General features: G+C 46.2%; 1 protein-coding gene across 3 annotated transcripts in view; it reads left to right on the plus strand.

The window, feature by feature from the left end:
* Positions 1–25,541, plus strand: part of Gadl1 (glutamate decarboxylase-like 1) — a 178,069-nt gene that overhangs the window by 25,063 nt on the left and 127,465 nt on the right. For all 3 annotated transcript variants that reach the window (XR_015626875.1, NM_001430390.1, XM_087563227.1), the window contains 5 exon segments: positions 6,647–6,819; positions 12,678–12,804; positions 15,465–15,555; positions 19,878–19,984; positions 20,720–20,835. Coding sequence is in view for 2 of the 3 variants with exons in the window: in NM_001430390.1 (NP_001417319.1) it covers positions 6,647–6,819; positions 12,678–12,804; positions 15,465–15,555; positions 19,878–19,984; positions 20,720–20,835 (614 nt within the window). In the remaining variant the exon portion in view is untranslated.

A 25,541-nucleotide genomic window follows, 5' to 3' on the forward strand; every position in this document is an offset into this window, starting at 1 on the left:
CTGGCTCTGGCACGCACTGGGTGTGACTCGAAACCTCAATGGGTTCACGGAGCAGAGGACAGGAAATGAGCGTTCACCAGTCGGTGTTGGGAGCTTTACCGCACCTGGAGTGTTGTATCTTGCCTTGTTGCTCAAAGTCAAACCGAACTGGCACCATCTAAGACGATAGGCTGTCAGGAACTAGTGGGGGAGTTGAGTGCTTTGAGTGGCAAGAGGAGACCTCTCCCTAAGAACTGTCGCACTTCATTCATTTGGATTAGTGTTCCGGGGAAGGGCGTTTGGACTTGCTGTGTCTAGGCATTCTCTGTACAATCCTGTAGAAACCAGCCTGTATTTGAAGTCACTCACTTGAATGCAGGTTTTGGCAGAGCCACTAATGTGACATGTGTTGAGGCTTTAGAAGTCTTCTTATTGCAGCGACTTTTTAAAAGCAGGACAAATGTTCTAATTCAGAATCATTCCCACACACATCAGCCTCTCTAACTCTGACCCCGCCTCCCAAATGCTTATGTTATTCTTCACATACAAACGCCATGTTGGAATCGTCTTGGTATGTACCATTTACATTAGTATTCGCCCCCCAGGATCTCTCTGCCACTGGTGACAATTCCTAAGTCGAGTCCTCCTTGCTGTCTTCATTAACTCCCCCACACTGCCTTGCAGACTGGGGGCAGAACAGACTCACTCAGTCCTTCACTGAGCTCCAAGTAGCATTTATGTCAGTTTCCCTGTTGCGGGTTCTGTGATGTTGAGTAAACCAGTTAAGCCTAGTGAGACCATCTGTGTCTTAGTCCCTGTGCCTATAAACTGAGCAATTAACCAGAGTTTTAATTGCAATTAAATCTGTGTTGCCTATGAGACTCACAGGTCAGGGTCCAGCTCTAAAACTCACTACACCCATACTGCACATTGGAGTTTTTCTGCACTCTCCTCCCCAAGGAGATCTTGAGGTGCTTAAGGGGGGCATCCAGCTAACGTCCTGGGAAGTGGCAAGGGTAGATTGATACTGATACACATCTGCTGGAATAATACAGAGCCACTGAATGAGCTTCTGTATGAGGTAGAGGCTTTGGAGGGTTTGGGAGAAATTCAAGGTCACCCAGAACTGTGATTCCCAAAGCAATGTGTATATTACATACAAGTGGCTAGGCATGGTGGTTCACACCTTTAATCCCAGCAATTGAGAGGCAGAGGCAGGAGGCTCTTTATGTTTGAGGCCAGCCTGGTCTACAAAGAGAGTTCCAGGACATCTAGGGCTAAACAGAAAAACCCTGATGAAAGAAAGAAACAAACAAACAATAAACAAACAAACAAACAAACAAACAGAAAATAGGTATGCATTAGGAGTGCTTGCAAAAGGTCCGAATTTTCTGGGTTCCCCCCCAAGTACAGGCAGTACTAGTAAAGTCACCCATGCAAGTCTTTACCAACATTCCCAGAGGTTTCTGTTGCCAATATTATCCCTTTTGTCAGAGGCTCTCCCATTTTACGGATGGGGAGACTGAGGCATAGAGAGGTTGTCAGTAATGTAAATGTACCAGGATAGAGAGCTTAGGAATGACTACATGAAGAGAGAACTCAGCTGCCTCACTCTCCAGACTATTGTGGAGGGGATTTGGGCCTTGCCTGAAATAGACAAGATGGCCTCCGAGAGCATTCAGTCAGCCTGGGCCGATGATCCAGTTCAGCAATTATCTTGAAGACAATTCAGTCCCCAAGCATTGTTGGAAGCCAGCGTCTGAATTCTGTTCCTGGAATACACAGCAAAATCACACATGGATCTTTTCCTGTGGGAGTCTGCCATCAAGAACAGGAAGTAAAGACTCTATAGAGACAACCCCGGTGAAGTGACAAGATGATGTTCTTACACAGATGCCTGTCCTGAGTGGGTGGGAAACCCCCCTGTCATCTCGGGTACTGAGCCTTGTGAATAAACTCTGCCTCCCTCACATGAGCGTCTTCTGCCTTTCGGGCCTCTTGTGCTGCTCATCCAGGGTGGGCAGCCCACCAAACACTTTCTCACCCTTTGAGAAACACTTCCTGCCTCTTGTCACAATCTAACATCACATGCAAATGTACATGTGTTTATAAAACTAAACAGGACATTCTTCTGTTGGCTAATATTATGACCTTTATATAATAAATTATATGATTTATGATCATGCTCAATAACATTTATATGGTGCTCAATGTGCACCTGGGTTCTTTTAAGGCTTTGTGTGTATTGGTGCCTTTGTGTAAGGGCAAGCCATCTCTCTCTCAAGCAAGACTTACAAGTTGGATTTATCATTTCTTGAGCAAGGAGAGCTCTGGCCAAAGCAAATGTTGAGCTTCTGTGATGTGCTGGAAGACAAGCAGTTGAGGAGTTGGTAGAAATGTAGGCACAAGAGGGGTTTGGTGTTAGTCCTTGACTGAGAATGGATGGGAGAAGGCCAAGCACCAGAGGAGAAATGAGCAGCGAAGACTGCCACTCAACAGCCTGCAGACAGCTCTGGTAGGTAACAGGGCACCTCTGCTTCTGAGTCAAGGTAGAAAAAGGCAGCCATGGATGTGTGGTTGCTATGGCATCTGGAGTGAAGGACCACCTCCCTGAGAGACTGGCATTCAGGGGGAGACTTGAAGGACAGTGATGCATTTGATGATAGAGCCTGGAGAGCTTGGAACACAAGAGTGAGACACAAAGTCTAAAAAGTCAACGAGGTAGCTGGGACCGGACTATCGTGGGACAGGGAAACAGAGACTGGCTTTGATCCAAGGAGGAGTCATGAACCTCTTAGTACGTGATGCCGCCCATTTCTCCACAGGAATGTTGGGGGGTTGCTGTGTGGAGAGCAGCCACGGATCTGGGCTAGGTTGGGGGCCAACTGTAGTGATGTAAGTCACTCAGGTAGAAAAACAGGGGTGCTGAGCATGCTCTTCATGAAGGGCCCCTCTAACTTGAAGTTCTTTGTTAATCTGATTCATCATGAGGACGAGGAAGAAAACGCTGGGCGAGCATCTGCAGCAGTCACGGCTTCGTCTGTCAGAGATGCCAAGGGTGTCTCTGTCCTAGAGTGTAGGAGAAGCACGGAGCCTTAACCATCAGCAGAATAAGACACAGCCCCAGAGCAGCCCTGCTCTCCACCCTGCTCTGGAGAAGGTTCCTAATCCTTCCTGCGAGGGGCAGGGATTTCTGTAACCGTGAGGGCTGCTGAGCTGATCCAAGCTCCACTGTTACTCTGCTTGTGAACGGGTGTTTGGCATGTTTTATGAGAGAGGGAGAGGGAGAGAACCTAGGAGAGCTAAAGAACTACTCTTGATCCCCGTGCAATAAAAGCCAGAAATCCCACTAATGAGGTTGAAAAAAAAAAGGAAAGCTCCCTTTCTCTGTGTGTTTAATAATAGCACTGCCTCCTGACACGGCTACAGTTCCTGGAATAATTGCCCTCTTTCCTCCTTTATTTTTAAAACCTAGAAAACTTTCTTCTCCCCCTGAGAGGAAAGTTCCTTCCCTTGAAAGACAGTTCCCTGTAAAACATTTCCCCATTGGGGCTCCCTCTGTTTGCCCTCACCCAAATTCACCACAGCCTTTCCAATGGAGATTAAGTGGAGGGCATCTGGCAGCCCCCAACACACATTCCATTTCCATGGGGAATCAAGGTGGGGCCAGGAACTGTAGACCCCGCCTCTCCCAAATGCCAGGTGTCTGCCCAAGACAAATTCATCTGTCACCTTTGTGAATAATGGCACAAAGAGTTTTATTTGGCCTCAGACTTTTACCAGGACATTAGACTTTTGGGAGAAAATTGTTGAGGGTACAGTAAACAAACAAACAAATAAACAAACAGAGATATTGTTTGAGAAAGCAATCCAGAAAGCATAGAAAATATTCAAAACCACATACATTTTAGTTTTGAAAACAGGCCACGGGTGTATTTAGGCGGATTTAGAATGTGAGCTACTCGGAGAGGCCCAGGGCTGAAATTGCCTTTTAGAAATTGTTTCTGTAAATTTCCACAGCTAACTGAGCCCAGGGATTATAAAAAGGAGAGAGGATTGTGTCTAGGGAAAAAGAATATGATCAAACCTGAGCTTCTGGTAAATACGCTTTGGATATCTGGGTTGGGTGCCCAGAGTGATTTCTGTGGAAGTCTATTTTGGGTAAGTAGCCAGTCTCCCGAGATATGGGTTTCCAGGTTGACTGAACCACCAGTCACATGTCCAGCTGTAGAGGCTGAGCCTGCTCAGGTCCTGCCTTCAGGCTGGGCTTGACCTGTACTTGTGAGAGGCTGAAAACACTGACGATGCACTAGAGGAAACCCTTTCACTGGGCACTTTATGGACATCTTTCCTGGGACCGTGGGTAGGAAGTAGCTTGAGGGAGCAGTGCGACGCTTCTGATATATAAGAAGTCATCTAAACCAAGACTCCAGATATAAGATGAACATGAAGGATGATGTGTTTGTGTTATTTCTTCTTAGAAATTTCCTAAGAAGGCTGGTTGGAGGGCTGGAGAGATGGCTCAGTGCTTCAGTTGTTGTTCCTGCAGTGGATCTGGGTTCAGTTCTTAGCACCACAGGGTGGCTCACAATTGTCTGGCTTCCTTGGGCACTGCATTCATAGGCATAAATCCTAGTGAAATACCCATTTATATAAAATAAAAATAGATGTTTCTTTAAGCTAGGAGTGATTTGAGGGGGAAATACGGTTGAATGATAGATGATGTGTGCTCATGCAACAGATTTGGGCTTGTGTTTCTAAAGCAAGCTCTCTCTCTCCCTCTCTCTTCTTTCCTTTAGCCTTTTTTTTCCCTTCTGTGCTGGTTGGGTTTATGTCGATTTGACACAGGCTAGAGTCATTAGAGAGGAGGGAACCTCACCTGAGAACACGCCTCCATGAGATCAGGCTGTAGGCAAACCTGTAGGGAATATTCTTAATTAGTGATTGACTGGGGAGGGCCCAGCCCTTTGTGGGTGGAGCCATCGCTGGGCCGGTGATCCTGGGCTCTATAGGAAAGCAGGCTGAGCAAGCCATGGGGAGCAAGTCAGCAAGCAGCACCCCTCCATGGCCTCTGAATCGGCTCCTGCCTCCGGGTTCCTGCCCAGTTTGAATTCCTGCCCTAATTGCTCTCAGTGTTGAACTGTTTGTTGTGTTGAATTGTGAGTGAAATAAACCCTTTCTTCCCCAAGCTGCTTTGGTCATGATGCCTCATCACGGCAATAATAACCTGACTAAGAGACTTCCCTCCCTCCTTTCCCCCTCCCTCCCTTCCCTCCTCCCTCCCTTCCCTCCATACATAGTCCCATTCTGTAGCCCTGGCTGGTTGGGAACTCATGAAGTAGCTCAGGCTGGCTTCCCATTCCGGGAAACCCCCTGCTTCCCTTTCCCAACTGCACGAGCCACCTTCCCTTGAAGGACGAGAGCACTTCCATATAGAGAAACATGTGGATGGAGGCTGTCCTTGATGAAGGTGGCCACTGGTTCTCTGCCTTTGAAGATTTCAGTGTTTACTTTCTCAAAGATGCCAGGATGACCCTTTGGGCTTCTTCTGTGATTCAGAGACATCAAATATGAGATGGGGTTTTATAGAACTCTATTTGGTACTCAGTTTCAAAGTACACCCTGGCTTTCTTGGGAAAACAATGTGTATGCGGCTGGGTGCCTTTTTCTTTGTCCCTGCACAGTGCTGCTTCCTAGGGCCAAAGGATGCTGAGTTTGCACAAGGCTTGGGGCTCTTGCCCCTGTTACAAGATTTCTCTGTTTAATATAGCAGGTTTGGGAAGTTTAAGCAAATGTATGTTTTTATATGTTAAGGGATGAGGGCTGGGTGTGTAGCTTAGTCAGAGGAGTGGTTGTCTTAGCATACACCGATCCCAGGTTCTAACTCTAACCAGCACCAACTAGGCATGGTGGCCATACTCTCCAGTCTTAGTACAGGAAGGTAGAAACGGGGATCCAAAGTTACCTTCAAAACAAGCAAGCAAGCAAACGGAACTGAAGATTATGCTTATGCACAGAATTATCTACAGCTGGGTTTGAAGCACTGTTTCCTCTTCTCCTCCTCCAAATGGCCAACTCTCTCCCTCCATTTCTTTTCTGCTGTGGTGGGAGCCAGGAATATGTCCAAGGGAAGGATCTTGTGTCAATGACTTGTGCTCTAGTGACAACATCACTAAGCGTCTTACTGTCCTTGAAAAGTGGTGTTCTGTAAGATATCTCTCTGCTACAGAAGGCATTGTACTTGAACTTTGCCATTGGGCACTGTCCACACTGGCAACGTTTGGGGGTCAGACTTGACAAAGTACTGAAGGACTGGCTCTCTCCTCCATGTACTCTCACTGCCCACCAGGAGGAAGTCTGCACCATAAGATATCTTCACCTTTCCCATGAGTCACAAGCTTTGTGGGACTTCTTATGTGAACAACTGTGAGCATTTGTACTGCACAGGGTACCTTCATCTGTGAAGAGACTGTCAGGAGTGGACAGGGGCAAGGAAGGGAGGTCAGGGGTCTGAGGGGAAGTCTGCTTGACATACAATGCAGGCATATGGAGCTTGAAATAAATATGTAAGTGAAATTATGTCATTTGTGGAGGAGTTTTTGTTTGTTTTCTTTGTCTATGTTTCATGGTTTGAGAGCTCAAACCCACTCTCTCTGTACCCTCCTAGGAGACACTGACCAGAAGGAGATGACCCCTGGTAAGAAGATCCCTGTCTTCGTGGATGGGGTTGTACTTAATGGACCACAAACAGATGTGAAAGCTGGAGAAAAATTTGTTGAAGAAGCCTGTAGGCTAATAATGGAAGAGGTGGTTTTGAAAGCTACGGACATCAATGAAAAGGTAAAATGATAACACATAGAGAATCCTAGGAGTGGGGCCGGGGAAATATTTGGCTCAGTGGGGAAGGTGCTTGTTGTGCAAGTATGAGGACCAGAGTTCAAATCCCCAGAGAACCCACGTGAAGCTGGACACTATGGCAAAAATCTAGAGTTCCAGTGTTTCTACATGAGGTGGGAGGTAGAGACAAGACACATGGAAGCTACAGGCTCTCTATGGCTGAGGTGAACAAGAGACCCCCATCTCAAACAAGGAGGAACAGGAAGACAGATATTTGAAGTTCTCCTTTAGCCTCCAGATATGGCATGCACATGTCCACACTCACACACACACACACACACACACACACACACACACACACACACACACACACTTAGAGAGAGACAGACAGAAACAGATAGACAGACAGACAGAGAGAGACAGAGAGACAGAGAGAGACAGAGAATGTTTTTAAATCCCAGATATGTTTCCCACATCTGTATGATTGACTGAAAAGGAGGCTGTCCAAACTTATTCCTCTTGAGCTTTGTCTCAGGGATACGTCAAATGCCACAGATATGGCCATTTCCCTCCCTGGCTTCCACTTCATATCATCTTTCCTGAAAGCCTGGATCTTCCCTGTCAGGTCTTACTTGTTGATGCCTGCACTGACATGGCACCGAGATCTGGGCGGAAGCCTGCAGGAGTAAAAAACACACATATGCAGGTCACTCATGTTAAGAGAGAATGCCAATTCTGTAGCTTTAATCACTAAATATAAACCCCAAGTTGACCGGGTAGAAAATTCTAGGAAGCACAGTGGGAAAATGCGGCTTAAGGCTTCAGTAACAAAAGACTGAATACGTGCCCCAAATTTACTGGGGCGAAGTCCAAGAAGACCAACCTAAGTCCCAGGAACACAGACTGTGTACTAAAGACCAGAACGAATGGACCAACGCCCAGGTGTGCGCCCATGTGTCGGGCCAGGCATTCTTTTGTTAGGAACAAAAGGCTTCTACGTGTATCAACAGGGCTCAGCAGGGGTCAGACACTGCAGGGGACCCAGAAGGGTCTGACAAGGGGGTCCAACAGTGCAGGGGACACCGGAAGGTCTGACAGGCCATCCGCTCAGAGCTTGGAGGCCAGGAATTACAAGAAGAAGTTCCTACCCCATTTGGTAGTCAGGGTTCTATTGACTCTTCCCTGCAGAGCACACATCTGGCTTCTTAAGGCATCACCTTTGTTTCACTGGTGGAAATCAAGTAGGGCACAGAGGCGGTGAAAACCAACAAGGATTTTTACCTCACAGCCTCTCAGAAGCTTTCCTGAGCTCACACTAGAAACCACTGCTTGTTAAATATGACTGCCGTGTGGTAGCATTGCTGGGTCTAGGATTAAAATACAGGCTCAGATTCAGTCTCAATAAAGACTTGCCACCAGTGTCATCTACTCTAGAGAGTAAGTACCATGTGCTAAGTACCACCCTCAAGGCCAGGCCATCTACTCTAGGGGTAGGTACTTTATGCTAAGTACTACCCTCAGGTTTAGACCATCATCTACTCCAGAGAGTAAGTATTGTATGCTAAGTACCACACTCAGGCCCAGGCCATATGCACTGTATATTTGATCCCTTCATGATGGGATATAACTCATATCACATTTCATAACACATAACTCATAACTCATTTCACAAAGTGCTTCCCATGTAAGCATCCGGACCTAAATTTGATCCACGTATAAAAGTTGGGTGGAGTGCATGATCTTAAAATATCAGCCAGTGGAGGCTGAACAGTTAAATCTCTGGAACTCACTGAGAAACCATCTCAAAAAACAATGATTTAAAAAGTGGAAAGGTTCTTTATTGTCTTCTCCTTTACTGGCACAGGCAAACAAATGAATGTTCAGTCACACACACATATGTTCTCACAAGACACACACACACACGCACACACACACATGCACACACACACGCACATACACACATGCACACACACACACACACACACACACATGCACGCATATGCATGTACACCCAATAATCACATGAGCCCATAAACAGCAGACATGTTATTGTTCCTGTTTCAGAAAGAAGAAAGTTGGGGTCCCTGTGTCTCAACCACATCACATGCTCGTCCATTTAGCTGTGGGTGCTGTGCCTTCAACATCCGTCTGCCTAACTTCTCCATAGACACCAGGAACAAGGGCTGCATTGCCTCTTATCATCCCAATCACTCCTCCTGTTGAAATTGCATTACCAGCAATGGACATATAGGAGAGAGACCCCCCCAATTATATTAGTAGCAAATAAATGCCATTTATAACTGAGTTTGAAGATGATGGCATTTATTCAGAGATGCGGGTCACTAATTAGAAAACTAATAGACTAGATTGTCATGTTCTCTGAAAGTGGACAGAATAGTCATGCTCAGGACAAAACTGATTGTGGCAGCTTTTATTCTCATATTTATAATTTATAACAAACTTCTCTGCACGTCTCTGAAATACTTTGACTCTTCTTTGGTTAGCAGCACACTTCCCTGCCAGCAACTTTTGTTTTTATTATTTATTACATCTTAAAAGATGTAGTTATTCCTTGTGTGTTTCAAACACGTATATGATGTTCTCTAAAAATATGCAGTTACTTTATTTTTACTGTGTAGGCATATGTATAAGTGTGTGCCTTACATGTATAAACGTGCACCATGTGTATGCAGTACCTACAGAGGCCAGAAGGGGGCCAGAGTCAGGAGCTGAGTTATAGGCTGCTGTGAACAGCCATGTGGATGCTAGAAATAAAACCCAAGTCCTCTGGAAGAGCGATGGATGCTCCTAGGCATGGAGCCAGCTCTTCAGACCCTTTGTATTCTGATCCCACCACCCTCACACTTCCCTCCAGCTCCTGCCAGAATGGCCCCCCATGCCTCTTCTCAGCTTCACGTCTTCCTCCTGCTGCTACAGCTCCTCCTGCTCCTTCTCCTCCTTCTCCTGCTCCTCCTCCTCCCCCTCCTCTTCCCCTTCTTCATTTCTTTTATGAACCTAGTTACTCCAATGTGTGCTACTCCCATGTTTCTGTGTGTAGGATTGGCCATCCACAGTAGCACAGGGAATCTGTTAGGACTCACATCCCTAGAGAGGCCAAATCTCCTTCATCATCCATCGGTTGCCAATATTTCCTCTGCTAGGGGTGGAGTCTCAGGAGCCCCACCTCAATCATTACTGAAATGCTGATTTGACTTGGTTTCTTGACATAAGCTCTGTGTAGCCCAGCCTGGCCTTAAATTGGTCTCCCTTCCTTTAGCCTCTTGAGTGCTGGAATTATTGTGTGAGCCATCATGTCTGGATATACATATATGCTAGGCTCTTTTTTTTCAGTAATTAAATATTAACCCAATGCTGGCTTCTTGAAAGGCATTAAATTGAGCCCTCAAGGAAATAAGGTAACATAAGATAAAGGTCCAGTTTCCAAATGAATTTATAATCCAACCGGAACAGTGCATTTTCATTTGTAAAGAGAAATAGGGGGTCCCAGTGAGAGGGCAGTGAGTTTGGGGCAGACCTTTTGAAGGCTCACAGAGGAGCTGCACCCTGAAGTAGAGTGTAAAGGGAACGTAGGTTTTAGGAAGGCTGAGAGAAGTTGCACAGGTTCTGTCATTGCTCAGGACAGTGAGGAAAGCTGCAAACACTGCAGAAGGGCAAGACGTTCTCAGAGCAAGAGGTTCCTCTTGTAGAAGAGCTTGAGAAAGCGAGGTGACGTAGGAGACCATGGGAGATGAAATGAGAGGGGAGTATAGCACCCCAAGCTTAAGGGACTCAGTGGTCCAGCCAAAGAATCCCAAACACGCACACAGACATGCACACACACACACACACACACACACACACACACACACACACACACACGGAGAGAGAGAGAGAGAGAGAGAGAGAGAGAGAGAGAGAGAGAGATCCAGATCAATCCCACGCCCCCCACATTCCCCTGTGTTCTCTCTAGCCTGCTCATTCCAGCTTCTCAAGCTCCTGCCGTCCACTGTTCTTTCTGACTCTAAAGCTCTTGGGCACAGTAAATCATTGCCTGTCTTACGCAGCCTCTGAGACAGTTTTCCCTCATCAGCGTTTACTTGAGACTCATGCGAGTAGCTGTATGTGCCCATGCCATTCCTGTGGGTAGTCTCAGGCACGCTTGACCCACCTCTGTCTGCCAGGCAGGCCTCGTGAGAGTTGGATTCCTCTCACACAGCTTGAAAGCTCCTCCAGCTTCCTTCACTTCCCATGTCCCCGGTTTCTCTAGTCCCTGGTCTCTCACCTCAGCCTCCCCTCCACTCCTCTCCACCACCAAGCTTTTTAAAGATGTCTGCAGTCCCTCCCTCTCTTTCTTCACCTCCTACTTCTCCACTCCACCCCAGTCTCACCTCCACCCCCACCTCTCTAGTCACATTGCCGGTGCCAAGAACACCTCCGTGTTGATGAATTCCATGAGGGCTTATTGGTCCTTCACTTGGCTTCGCAGCATCGTTTGATAGCATATTCTTCTTTGGGTGGTCTTTATTCTTGGCTTGGGCCCCATTAAACCATGCCAGAAGGTCTTCCTTCTTCCCTCATTGTCATCCTCTTTCCTATCAGAGGTTATCCCTGCCACACTATTCCATAAGTGCCGTACTTGCCAAAAGTGTCGATGTTCTCTGGGGATCCAAGAAGCCTAGAGTTCTGTTCCTGATCCTTCCCAAGAGTTTGATAAAACACACCTTGATCTACTCCTCTCCACTTATTCATTTGCTCGCTCCACACATCTCCACTGAGTGTCTTAGAGTGAATGTACTTAAGCCTCATGCTCCCTGCCTGCCTTCTCCCAGACACACCCTTCTATAACCCCTTCACCACCATTAAACCTGACTCTGGTCCTTCTTTACCAAGGAGCTCTGAAACCACAATGAACAGTCTCCATGGATCGACAAGCCCCTGTCTCAGCACCATGGTGGTAATTGTGTAGGATGTAATGGATGAGTGACTAGCTTGGTGATACCTTCTACGGAAAGAAAATACTTCTCTAGTGGAAGAGGGAGGAGAGGGTTGTCATGCCTGGGTCATGGGCAGCTGGGAATGTTAACAGACAAAATTGTGGGTGAATAATAGTTGAAACATTTCAGAGAAAAGATACAAAAGGAGGAGCTTACTATAAAATGAGTGGGTAAGAGAGAGAGATTCCAGCAGAGGACGCAGCGTGCGGAGACCCCAGCAGTGTGCACAACTTGGTACGTCTGAGGAAGAGGGAGGCTAGCTAGCCAGGAGGTAGGAGTGCCAGAGATGAAAGGCAGTCAGAGAAGCAGCGCACACAGTATGAGTCCATGTCTCCATACTTTCTTCTACATCGATCTTGATGAAGAGGAGAAGTAGGTGAAGGGGTGTGAGCAGAAATACATGGTAATGGTTTGAGCGAGAGAGGCCCGCTCTGGCAGCTGGGCTGACAGACTGTGTGGGGATGGAGGAGAGTGAGAGCCCTGCCTGTCTCTTTCTCCTGATTCATGCTGTGGTCCTAGCACACTTCTGTGACATCTTAGATACTGCAGGCTGCCTGATCGTCCAGCCCCCGTGTCATTCTGTGAGTCATCCCCAATCTCAGCCTGCCTCCCTCATCCTGACATCTGTCACCAGTCTCCTGCTGCTTCTCCTGGGACGTCTGAACGAACCTCTCTGGTCTCCGCTGGATCCACTCTGCTCCCACCCGCTCCTTTTGAGCTGGGCTGCAGCCCTGAGAGGTTTACATTCATGTGTCCTCTGCTGTTTCAGAGTTAATTACCTGGAGACATAGTTCTGGCTCCCCCAAGACCCTCATCCCAGGCTCCACTGGAAACTTGGTTAACCGTGAGTTATCACTCAATCTCCAGGTATGTGAGTGGCAGCCCCCTGAGCAGCTGAGGCAGCTCCTTGACCTGGAGATGAGGGACACGGGAGAGTCACAGGACAAGCTGCTGAAACTCTGCCAAGATGTCATCCGCTACAGTGTCAAAACCAGTAAGGCCTTGTCACATCCCTGACCTAGCCTGGCTTTCACCTCTTAGTAAAAATGAGGGTTCTGGTGCCTAAAGAACAAGACGCCTGGGTCAAACAAACCATGGCTCTGATGCAGATTTCTACATGGGTCCCTTTCATTCCTAATGCAGATTTGTTTCCAAGGCCAGAACAACTGTGAGGGAATCAGTTAATGTGGGTGCAAGTCCTGGGAACTCTGTCACCACCTTCTCAATCCCCATCCTCCATTTGTAGCCAAGATTTCCACTATAGTTCCTATGTATTAGTTATTAAACTCTCATGTTATTTTGATTATGTGATTATGTTATGGGACTTAAAAATTTGCCTATGGCTCAGAGTATGCCAAAAGGATGAGGAGGTGGGAAGGAGGAGGAGGAGGATAAGAAGGAGGAGGAGGAAGAGGAAGAGGAGGAAGAAGAGGAGGAAGAGGAGGAAAAGTTTAAAAGTAGATTTACTCTTGGCAATTTCTAATTACCAACTCATTTGATCAAATCTGTCAGAATCAAAGTAAAGAAAATTAGAATCTTTAGGTAGCTATAAGAGAAATAAGATGCCTACAGATAGAGCTCAGCTGGTAGAATGGTTGCCCAATATGCACAAAGCCTTGGGTTCTCTTCCTATCGCTGCATGAGTCAGGCATGGTGGCTCCCACCTATAATCCCAGCACTCAGGAGATGGAGGCAAGAAGTTCCAGAGTTCAAGGTCATCCTTGGCCACGTGGTAAGTTCAAGGACAGCCTGGATCTTCGAGACTCATAGAAAATACCCAAACGTTAGGTTTTGTTGTGACTTTCACCTGAATGCCATGGCTGTGGCTTTCAGTGAACCATGGCACAGCGCCACTAGCTTGATTGCTACCATAGGACAAGTGCCCAAGGAATGTGTTTCAAAAGGGGAGGCGGGGCTGGTTTTCTAAAATGTGCACACTTTGCCGTACTGAGAAGGGAACCCAGTGTCTTAATCTACACAGGCATTATGCTCTGTGAATTCTGACACTGGACTAAATTTAGTGGAAAGAACGCCATAAAATCCTGACTAAAAATAATTGGATTAAATTCCCTTGGGAAAGCCTGGTGCATATATCTAAAACCCGGTTAGGATTTCCTGAGCAGAGACGCCTTCTTCATTAGTACAGCGCCTGTCGGAAGTTGGGAGTGACATTTAGTGCAGTGGATTGTTTTCAGTTTACTGAGTATTTTCCATAATGTTACCATGGAAATCAACCATAAATTAACACAGAACTTTAAAAAAGCCTATTAAAATTACTTGTAGGGATGTCTGGTTGCCTTTGCCAGATCAGAGGGAGTTTTCCATGCTTTAATTGAAAAGCGTTTGCTTCAATTTGGCTTTTCTCTATTGAACCCAGGGTTGAAAGAGAGAGGGGGATTAAAAAAATAAATAAAGCCCACATTAAATTCTATAACCAAACCCATTTCCCACACATCCCGAATTAGAAAGACTCCTGCCTTTGTGTGTTTTAGTCACGCAGTGTTTCTTACTGCCTGAGAATGTCAAGCAGGGTTAGCCTGGTGTTTGGTGTGAATCTTCACACTTGGAAAGCTGGGGGCTTTTATGAGACCTTTTAAGTAAGGAGAGCATGGGGGAGAGGGGGTGAGTTGGGGAGGGAGAGAGGGGGAGGGAGCAGGAGGTTCTTTCTCCAGGTTTTAAAGGAGATGGAGTTGGAAGTAGGTTGAATCCAGAAGTGATGACTCACAGCTGCTTGCCCATCTGCTTCATGCCAGTCAGGCTGTGTGGCAGGAGGAACAGAAAGGCCACTCCCAGACTGCCACTTGAAATCTGTGACACTTGGGGAATGGTGCTAGGGTCCTTGTCTCAGGGGCTCAAGTGGATGTGGATGGCAGGAGAGACCAGACGTTAAAGCAAAGCTCCCAATTTCTTTAGTTTTACTGAGAAACGTTGACCTGGAGAGAGAGTTATGCCAAAGCAGTTATGTGGGTGGATGGGGGTCACAGTGGGATATGGATTCTCTGATCACTTGCTGGCCACACAATCATGAGGACCCGAGTTCTGTCTTCCTGGGTCCATGTGACAGACAGGAACATCACACGGCCTCACTCATCAACCTGTCTGAGTGGGCAAGCTTGGGGTGGAGTGAGAGACTCTCTCTTAAACTAAGGTGGAGAGAAACTGAGAGAGACACCTGCCACCAACCTCTGGCCTGTAGGAGCACACACACACGCCTGTGTGCATGCACACACACATACACACACACACACACACATACACACACACACACACACACACACACACACACACACACACACACATGCATGAATATATAAACAAATCCGCACACAGAAAAGTAGCTTTGACGGTTTTCCTTGTCTACGTGCTGAGTACTTTTAACTTAAAATGTGATTACATATAATAAGGTACACAAATAGGACTCTCAGCTCGTGGCCCAGAGTAGGCTCAGACCATTTTTAGAACTCAGAGGTCCTTTATGCCCCTGCCCAGTTGTGAAGCCCTCCCTTGATGTACCAAATCCTTACCTCTATTCTCTAGATGTCTATGCTGATTCTGAGAGTCCTTTAAGTGGAATCACACCAGGCTGACCTATGTGTGAAAGACCCACTAGTGCTCCATTGCTGGGAAAGTGAATACTTTGTTTTCCCATCACAGACCATCCGAGATTTTTCAACCAGCTGTATGCGGGCCTTGACTATCACTCCTTGGCTGCCCGGATTATAACAGAGGCACTGAACCCAAGCATGTAAGTACTGTGTGATTGGAGGTTAGAGACAGCTGTGAACTCGTGAGAATTTCTCTGTGATGGCTTGTTTTGCAAAGTATAACCTCTAGAAATGTCAGAGTCCTAGGACTCCAAACCACATTGGAGGAGGTGTTTTTGCCTGGTGAAGCTGTGAGAGAATGCCAGGTATACCTAGCCACTAAACAGAGAGACCTGGTCAAGCGACTCTCCACTAACTCCTGCAAGAAAAGCCAGGGCTATACTCCATAGTAGCGGCTGAATACAAACAAGTCTTGGGCTGAGGAGATGGGTCAGTTGGGAGAGTGCTTGCCTCCCAAGGGTGAAGACCAGAGTACAACCCTCAGCACCCAAGTATAAGGCTGACACATTGTAACCCCAGTGCTAGGAAGCAGGCATAGGAAGTTCCTGGTGCTCCCCCTAGCTAGCCAGATGAGCCTCCTTGAAAACTCTCTGCCAGAGACATGGTGCCTCAATAACAAGTGGTTGGCTACTTGAGAATCGTGCCCAAGGCTTTCCTCTGATTTACACACACACACACACACACACACACACACACACACACACACACTCAAAGAGAGAGAGAGAGAAAGACAGAGACAGAGACAGACAGACAGAGACAGACAGACACGCACGCAGATAGACACACAGACACAGATAGACATACACACAGACTCACAGATAAAGGCACACACAGAGACACAGACACACACATACATACACAGGCACAAAGATATAGACAGACATACACAGCAGATAGACACATAGACATAGATAGACATACACACAAACATATATAGACAGACAGACACATAGACATAGATAGACATACACACAAACAGACACAGACAAAAAGACAGACAGACAGACACATGTACTGGGAAGCATGTACAAAGGCCTTGTGGTGGGAGGCAGCAGCCACTCTGTTGAAAGGTCAGTGTGGGTGTGTCCAACAGAGTGACAGGGGTTAGAGTGGGAAACAAGACCAGGGAGACTGAGAGATATGTTGAGCCTGGGAAGCAAGCATAGCATATGAACCACTCCGTGAACATCAGAAGCCCTTGAAAGTCAACACTGTTTGGTGACATTTGCTGTCTAAAAACTATTCGCTGGAGGATGGGGAGATGGCTTAGTGCATAAGCTTGACAACCTGAGTTCGGAATCCCTGAACTTACATATAAGCAGGGACACAAGTGCCAATAATCTGACACATCTGAGGAAAACGGGACGCAGGGACAAGGCAATCTCCAGAAAGTTGTGGCCCAGTCAGCCTGGGTTAAGCTGGGCTGTCTCAAACAATGTGGGAGGAGAAGGCCAATTAGGAATGGTTGTCGTCTGATCTTCATGTGCCCAGCATACCACATATGTACATACATACATACATACATACATACATACATACATACATACACACACACACATACACATACACACTCTCTCACTCTCTCTCGCTCTCTCTCTCTCACATACACATACACACACACAGAGATACACACACACAGACACACACATGCTCTCTCACTCTCTCTCGCTCTCTCTCTCACACATACACATACACACACACAGAGATACACACACAGACACACACATGCTCTCTCTATCTCACATACACACACACAGACACACACACACAGACACACACACATGCTCTCTCTATCTCACATACACACACACACACACACATGCTCTCTCTCACATACACACACATACACAGACACAGATATCTGCGTGACTAGATGGGGAGAATTAAGAGGATATTTCCTTTGGCAAATGAGAGATGATAGCAATTTGAACTCAGGGTTTAGGAGATGAAGCACAAAAGCATTGCTCCGTTGTTACAGCACTTGATAGACAAGCATGAGGACCCGAGTGGTAGCACACATTTGTAGTCCCAGCATTGGGAAGGTGGAGGGAGGTGAGCCCCTGACACCTGGTGACCATCCGGCATAGTCATATATGCCAGCCCAGGTCCCTGTGAGACCCTGCCCCCCAAACTCCTCAAGCATGTGCACACACAGGGGTATGCCTACACACATGTGCACACACTTAGAAGATAACATGTAAAGGAGCGGATAAGTGTTGGGTCTTGGAAATGGGGGTCAGAGAGAAGTTTCTTGGCTAATGCCTGGGTTTCCACCCTTTGTGACTGGGTCTGTGGCTGAGCTATTGGGTGGCCATAAGAGAATACCAGTTCCCAACTGGGCAGTGAATGAAGCAATACCAAGATTTCCATTTCCATTGGGGAACTTAGGATTTGCAATGACTTTGAGATAGTCAACCACACCAAGAGATCCCAGGGCTGGGATTCTGGTGTGGATTTTAAAAGGTGCAGATGGGAAAGAGCCTGGGAGAAAAATAGCTTTAGTGGGCATGAATGGGATGCCCAAGCTAGTGATTCCCAACTCTGACTACCTATTGGAACTAACCTGAGGACCCCTGGGCCTATGTGGATCTAAGGGCTTTTAGCCAGGGTAGGAAACCAGTCATGAGGACAGAGACTGAGGAAAGAACAGGACTCAGGTCTTCAGGACCAAGACTTGAAGACACAGAACTTCTAATGGTTAGGAGAGAGAGAATCAGCCATGGTGGAGGGAGGAGGGGAAAGCCGAGAGTACAGACATGGAAGGAAGCCGTAGGAGAAGGGACCATGTGACCAGGTCAGTATGCTAACCAAAGGTGATAACTGACAGTTTGTGAATTAGCACCAAAGATGTCAGGGGGAAGCACATGACTATGACAGTGCCTCCATGGGGACAGACATAGGTACTGTGTTCCAGGGCTGGTAGACTCAGTAGCAGAGAGTCAGAGAGGATGGCCAGATCCCACTCTCTAGATCTCTGCTCTCAGGGTTTCAGAACTCCTTTATTGAGTTACTTGATCTGGTACATTTCGAGGTCTGTGATATGTTTAAGTGCTGCCCCACTGCACCATCCACTCAGAATGTGCCCACTCTTGTGTCCCCCCCCCCCGTCCCCATCTGCATGTCCATTCCCAGAATAGAGTTGAGCCAATTTTTAGCAATAGGCTCACAACAAATTGAACAATTATTTTATCTGTATTTCACCCCTCCCCCATAAACATATACAGCCTTTTACACTGTCTGTGTGAATAAAATGGTTACGCGCCATGGTAGAAGTTTTAGCCTGTCTTATACTTAAGAGGACCTGTAGAAGGCTTGGCACGCAGGCAGACATTACATGGTAGGTGTTTGGTCTTTTGCTTTTGTTCCAAAGCCGTCCCCTCCAGATGTTAAAATACTTATATCAAAAAAATTCCACAACTAGAAACTTAAATGCCTCTGCCTAGCCTACATATTTAGAGTGCACATTTACTCGGGTACATTTTGATGTACAGTCACCTAATTGTAAAGGAGGTTGGAGATATTTAGTGACTCTTAGTTATCTGGAGAGAGAAGAGCTATAAATATCACATAACCAGCATTATATGTACTGTAGTAATAGAAACACTAATATAGCTGATGGAGTTTGGGGTACTACTCTAGAGCTGAGAAGCTATACTGGGTAGAGTTCAAAGGGCAGGTGTGTATTAAGCAAATGGGGTCAACACGAGGGATTGGAGAGGGAGAGCATGGGGAGAACATGCAGGGAGGGGCAGGGATGCAAGTCACCTGGGTACAGTCTTAGTAACAATCTCCACTGACCCAGAGAAATCTCTAGAAGGACCAGGCATCAACTATGGATGCCATAGGGAGGGGGTGTGGTTGTATGGTTGTTCCTTCAGCTGAGGTGATCCTAAGAAGGCCACAATAGCAAGGCTCTCTGATGATGGTATCCTTGCCTGGAGGAAGAAAGCAGGACAGAACTTGTCCATAAAACCATCCCACAATGAGAGCTACTCATAGAACCCTCCCTACCTGTGCAGGTATAGCTAATGCAGTAGAAGAAGCCATGCTTAGGACACAGGACTTCCATGTAGAAACAGTGTACTTGTACTAACGAACTGGGAAAACATGGCTACCAAGACAATAGCTTCTCTTCAGTGAGCCTTAACAGCTAGATGACCAAATAAAGGAATGGCTACTTCTCATGGCTGACCCATGGGTGATTCCCTGCCTTCAATTCCCCATGGAATTGAAGGTTCCTAAAGTAGCTTTCCTAAGGCCACCAACTATGGACATTTAACCTTATCTAGTAATAGTATTGCCAATGGAGTCTTCTCTAGTCTCAAGGAATAGATCTACAGAGACTCCCTCCACTTGGCAGCCATTGGGTTTCATGGAACTCACTCTGTGCATTTCTTGGGACCCCCCAAAGGGATGTTTTGACTCTAGTCATAGAAGTGAAGTGTTTTTTATATCTGTCTAGTTATACGTATGAGGTGTCCCCAGTGTTTCTGTTAGTGGAAGAGGCGGTTCTGAAGAAAATGATTGAATGTGTTGGCTGGAAAGAAGGGGATGGAATATTTAACCCAGGTGAGTACCACTGGTGACCTCCATCACCCTCCCACTTGGAGCATCTACACATCTATTCAGTTGAGGAATCTCTCCTTGCAGGCATACATGTGACCAAAACGTTGGCAGACCATGGAGTTGAAAACTTTCAATAGTGTGATTGAGATTTGCATAAATGCTAAGTCATCAAATGCAAACTTAACAAATGGGATGTCTACAATTTAGGGCTTATATAGAGAACACTTAAGATTTTTTATCTAACACAAGGTAGTTCCTCAGCTGCTGGGAGCTTCGAGAGGTACCGCTAAGTCCTCTGTGTTTTTAAGGCAATGTTTTGTCAGAAGATTTTTCCGAGCATCCTAGTTTATTCTACAGTGTTCTTCTAGGGCTGGGGATGAGCGTGTGTTTCCATTTCAGTTCCACCAAAGAGGCGACAGACGGGGTGTCATAAACATCACAGCTTTGAATATCATCCCAAGTTCAGAATGGAAAGTTCAACATTTTAGTTGGGGGGAAAAAAGGGTCCTAAGTCAAAAGGCTAGGCCTAAATTTGCCTCTTCTGAGATAAGAAAGGTCTGAAATTGTAGACATTTGGGAGAGTGTAGATGAGACATCTGGGGTGTTTGGGTGCCTTTCACAGTGAGTTTTGTTTAGGCAGGGGTAGCCCTAGCTGCTCAATGCTTCCCAGCCTGTTTGTTTCTTTGGGGTGTTAGGACTTCATGCTATAAATATGACCTTTAAATTTTCTCTTTGCAGGTGGCTCAGTCTCCAATATGTGTGCAATGAATTTAGCCAGATACAGACATTGCCCTGATATCAAGGACAAAGGCCTGTCTGGTTTGCCAAGATTAATCCTTTTCACGTCGGCAGAGGTGAGCATCATTCTTGATGGGGATACACTTTGCTCCTCCAGAGGATGTGCTAGTTAGCAGTTCATTTGCCTGAGGATTCCTTTTTCGATTTCAATCCCATCCGCGTGTGATTGATGTGCCTATGTATGATAGAGTATTTCGTTTCAATGGTAAATCAGATTATTCTGGTTTTGTGACCCCTGGCCACTCAGTTTTAGCACATCAGCTTCACCTAAAATTTACCGTCTGACCACAGGGTGCCAATACCCAATGAATGCACATCTGCAACTCGCCCCTTAGGCGACAGTACAATCTGAGGCTCAAGGAACAGGAGGTGAAAAGATTGTAAAAGCTAGAGGATCAGAACATCTCTTGTAAGACAGTGTGTTCTATATATAACAGACAGAGAGCTGCTCCCTCTAAATCTCACCAATATGGCTGCCTAAAACAGACCAGCACCATGACAACATCAGTTGACATGCTAATGTGGACGGGGAAATCTGCCAAGACTCCACCCCTAGATGGAGAGCCCCAGGCAGCTAATAGTTGTGGGGAGGGAGAGAACCTCCAGGGACAAGCCCCCTAATGGGTTTTCTAATCACTAAGTGGTCAGCACTAAACACATACATGTGCACAACAGTAGGTGGACTCAGCAAGGAGTGTGTGTATGTGTGTATGTATGTAGGTATGTGCATATCCGAGCACCATAGACTTCATTTGAAAGTACTAACTCCCTCTCTGTGACTCTTTCCTTCAAGTGTTCTGTTTGATTAGAACTCAGATCATGACTGATGCCAGATGAACTCTCTACCCATAATTCCTTGTTAAATTGCTTTGGTTGAGTAAGGGAAGGTTTTTTTTTTTTTAATGTTTCCTTTCAGGTATAGAGAAAGGTAGGAGGCATCAGTAATTACTGATCACACACACACACACACACACACACACACACACACACACACACACACACTCTCCGGCGTCATCAGAGTTCTCACATCTTTCATTCTTCAGTGAAGCATAAGGTATGGATGCAGACGAGTCTTTGAGTTAGGCCACCAGATTTGATTCTGAGTTCATGACACCTCTGTGCTCTGCTTTCCTAGTTTGTGAACAGTGTATCAGTTGACTCTTGTCTCAAATTGTCCCCAAACCCAGCAGCCTAGAACTGTAGCCACAGTCTCAGCCAGTTCTATATCTTTGAGACCCTGGAAAGTTGTGCCATTCTTGGCTGGGTGCCTTTACTTGACTGGAGCAGGGGCAGTCCATCGGGCTGGTCCCAGTGACCCATTTCTACCTTGGGAACCTTGCATAGTGCGCCCCAAAAGATAGTATAGACACACCCTGAAAAACCTAGGAACACACCAGCCACTGAGTGCTACTTCAGAACTGGTACATTGCAAGCATGGACCCATTTTTCTAACAAAGTGAGACACATCTCAGACTCAGATCTAAGATGTGCAGAAAGAACCTGGTGCTAAGTAAACTCACACCAGGTCTTCTTGCAAAGGGTCTGACATCAGGGATCCCTGAGCAACAAGCCCACAAGTGCAATCCAAAACCCACAGCGTGCTCATCAAAGAGTAGATGCTTGCAAAGACTGCATTAGATTTTTGCCTGCAAAGTAGAATCTGTTTCGTGTTAGAAGAAAAAGAACTAGCCATTATCAACAGGAGGAGAACCAGCCAGCTCCAGTGAGATGGGAATAAATGAATTGTCTAGCTTAAGGTCAATCTTACCAGAAAGAGTTTCTTGCCCCCTATAGTCTACGTTTTGTGTGGTTCCAGTGGATCTCTGTTCATTCCTAGGGCAGCTATTCTGTCATAAGCTGGAGGCGGGCTCCCATCCATGTACTAACCAGGCTTGGCTTTGCTTAGCTTCCAAGGTCAGACAAGGCAGGGCACAAACACACAGGGCAAGAAAGAGGAAAGGGGAATGCTGGGGTTGGAAGGGTGGAAGTGGGAGGGAATTAGGGATAAGAGTGGGGAGGAGTTGAGAAGCAAGTCCAGTCAAAACAAAGTATGAAGATGTCAAAAGGCGACTTGTTACTTCTTGTCCTACTTGAAACAAAACAAAATAAATGAACAAACAAAACAAAAACAAAAGTTGACTAAAATCTAAACATTGTCTATGACTTCCAGCTGGGCTTTCCTGAGCAATTCATTCTCTTCTAAGAGAAAAAAAAAGTCACTTTAATGTTTCAAGAGTTTATGCCTTAAGGGTCCTCAGTAAAGAGAACCCTAGTCAAGTTTTGTGTTTTCTTCCTGTCCTTGGCTCTGGTTAGCTCTGTGCTGACACGAGAGCAAGAGTGACGGCAGTGGGCACCTTTGGAGACTCACTTGGGAGGTATCAGGCCGTCAGCATCTGACCTTGGGCACCGTGGTTCTTCATAAGCTGTGTCTTCTGTAGGCAGAGTAGGATGTCAGAACTGTGAAAATATTTGCATAGTTGGGAAAATTATGTGATAGCGTTTCCCTCTCTATGCTACTGCCTAGTCTATTTCAGATGTAGGGACCCAAGTCATCAGAAATATATGGTGACGGTGCTGTTCCACCTCCTGGGCAGTCTGATGAAGCCCTGCCCTTGCCTTCTCTTCCACGTCGTCCTGCACTCTATGTCTTTGCTTGGTTAAACTCTTCTTTGCTGGAAGAGCTACCCCAGGTAATGAAAGAAGTTTAACAGAGGCTAAGAATGAAGATGACAACGGGGACGATCAGTAGTCCAGGTGAAGGGAGCAAGAAGACACCGATTTCTCAAGCTCTTATGAATCCAGAATCGAGTGATCATTCTGGTCCCACAGAGGCACGGCTCACTAACATGCCAGCAGAAACTGGGTTCAGAAAACCAAAGAGCTGGATATAAATCCCATCTCTGTGAGCACACCGTTGCCTTGAGTGTATCCCATCTCTGTGAGCACACCGTTGCCTTGAGCGTATAGTCATAGACTCAACCTGTCCATCCCAATGCAACTTTCACCTTCTTCTTTTCCTGCTTGAGACCATAGAATCTACATTATTTTAATTTCTATCTTAATGACCACCCTAGTTGCTTGTTAAAATAAACCAACAAACTATTTAGCTGAAAACCAGAATCACACCACCATGTTCTGTTTAGTAAAGTCCTCAAGGTTCAAGGTAGTCGCTGACTACATGTCATTGGTTGCCTTTAGGAGTTTAGTTAGTGGACTCCCAGTGACCCACAGTCCCGGCATGGTTCTATCAGTTATTCCCTTTTTCTTTTTCAATCTTCACTCTGCCCCAACCCCTGCATTCCTACTTTACACTTCTAGATATGGAATACATATATCTAGCACAAGGTGTTTTTGCATATGCCCCCTTTTGACTGTAATTCGCCTCTTGTTACTGGCCAGTGAGATTATCACTGTGGAGTCCTGAGCTGTCGTTGGCCTTTCCAGTGTTGAGAGGAGATCTGTGGAGAGAATTGATACTCTATCTGTGACTTGATTAGCACTTTTCTATGAGTGTCTCGAGTATGAAGGGAGAAAGGGTTTGAGGTTTGTGAGTGGAGATTGTTTTGAAGAACAGCACAGAGCAGAGATCATTGTCTGGCACTACAAGAGGAGGATCAAAAAGAAGCACATAACTCCCACACAATGAGTGACCTGGAACCAGTTTGTCCTAAGCAGGGCTGGCACCAGGGAGTGAAGTGAGAGGTCTAGGATGCTGATTTCAGGGCTGGTTCTCCTTGAACCTTGCACCTCAGTGCTTTCCTCACGTGTTATGTTGCCAGAGGAATACACAAACAAACATCTATTCATTCCAGATAGGTCACATTATGACACAGCAAAGAAACAATGCCACATAAGTATAGCTGGTGATGCAGTGAGGTTACCAGGGTTTCTTAAAGGAGTGCGGGTGTGGGTAGGATGTTAGCATCTGAAAAGTCAAGCTCAGCACAGGCGGGACCCATGAAAGCTGAATCCCTGGAATTGGTTGTATGACTTACAAGTCACTTGGCTGGCTGGGGAATTTCTTTTCTTAGCAATTGTCAGAACTCTTAAAACTTTGCAGAGGTATACTGTGAGTCCTGTAAGTTTCAGGAACTCCCTGAGTCTTGTAGGTTTTTCTTACTTCCTGAGGCTTAGGGGAATGTCTTCATTCAGGGGAAATTGCTACACAGTGCCCCCTGAGCTGGAGTGGGATAGATCCCAGGTCTTCCCAGCAGGAAAACAAGTGCCTTTTAAGGTATGTAGAGAATGAAGGTGAAGGACATCCATCCGCATTGCATCTTTAGGAGTAGGACTAGTTTTATGATCATAGAGTAATCTCCAGAACATTTCTGTTTTCCATCCCTGGTAGGGTAACACTTACAAAGTCTGCTGCTCTCCTTACTTGAAACTTTGAGCATCAAATTACTCAGCACTAGACCTAAATTATTCTTGCCACAGCCCGTACCAAGTAGCAATTCATCCTGAAAACCAAGATCACAGGGAAAAAAACATCCAAGGTCATGGACAGAGCATCCTTGCAAGAACCAGAAAGTGACTCTTCAGCTCAGAGCTGACTTTCATGTTGGTGCTGACTTTCTAGCCACTTCATCTTTGTGAAAACTGCTGCCCTCTGGGGTGGTTATACCTTGTGTAGATTTACAAAACCTGTGGGGAGGCTGTGTTTTAGAACCCCTGATTTGCCTTCAGCCAATGATCGGAACAGCCACCATTTACTTCAAAATGCAGTTATTACCTCTCGGGTCGGGCTTTCCTTTCTCTTCAA

Source organism: Rattus norvegicus, chromosome 8 (assembly GCF_021556685.1).
Source record: "Rattus norvegicus strain SHRSP/BbbUtx chromosome 8, alternate assembly SHRSP_T2T, whole genome shotgun sequence".
Taxonomy (NCBI): domain Eukaryota; kingdom Metazoa; phylum Chordata; class Mammalia; order Rodentia; family Muridae; genus Rattus; species Rattus norvegicus.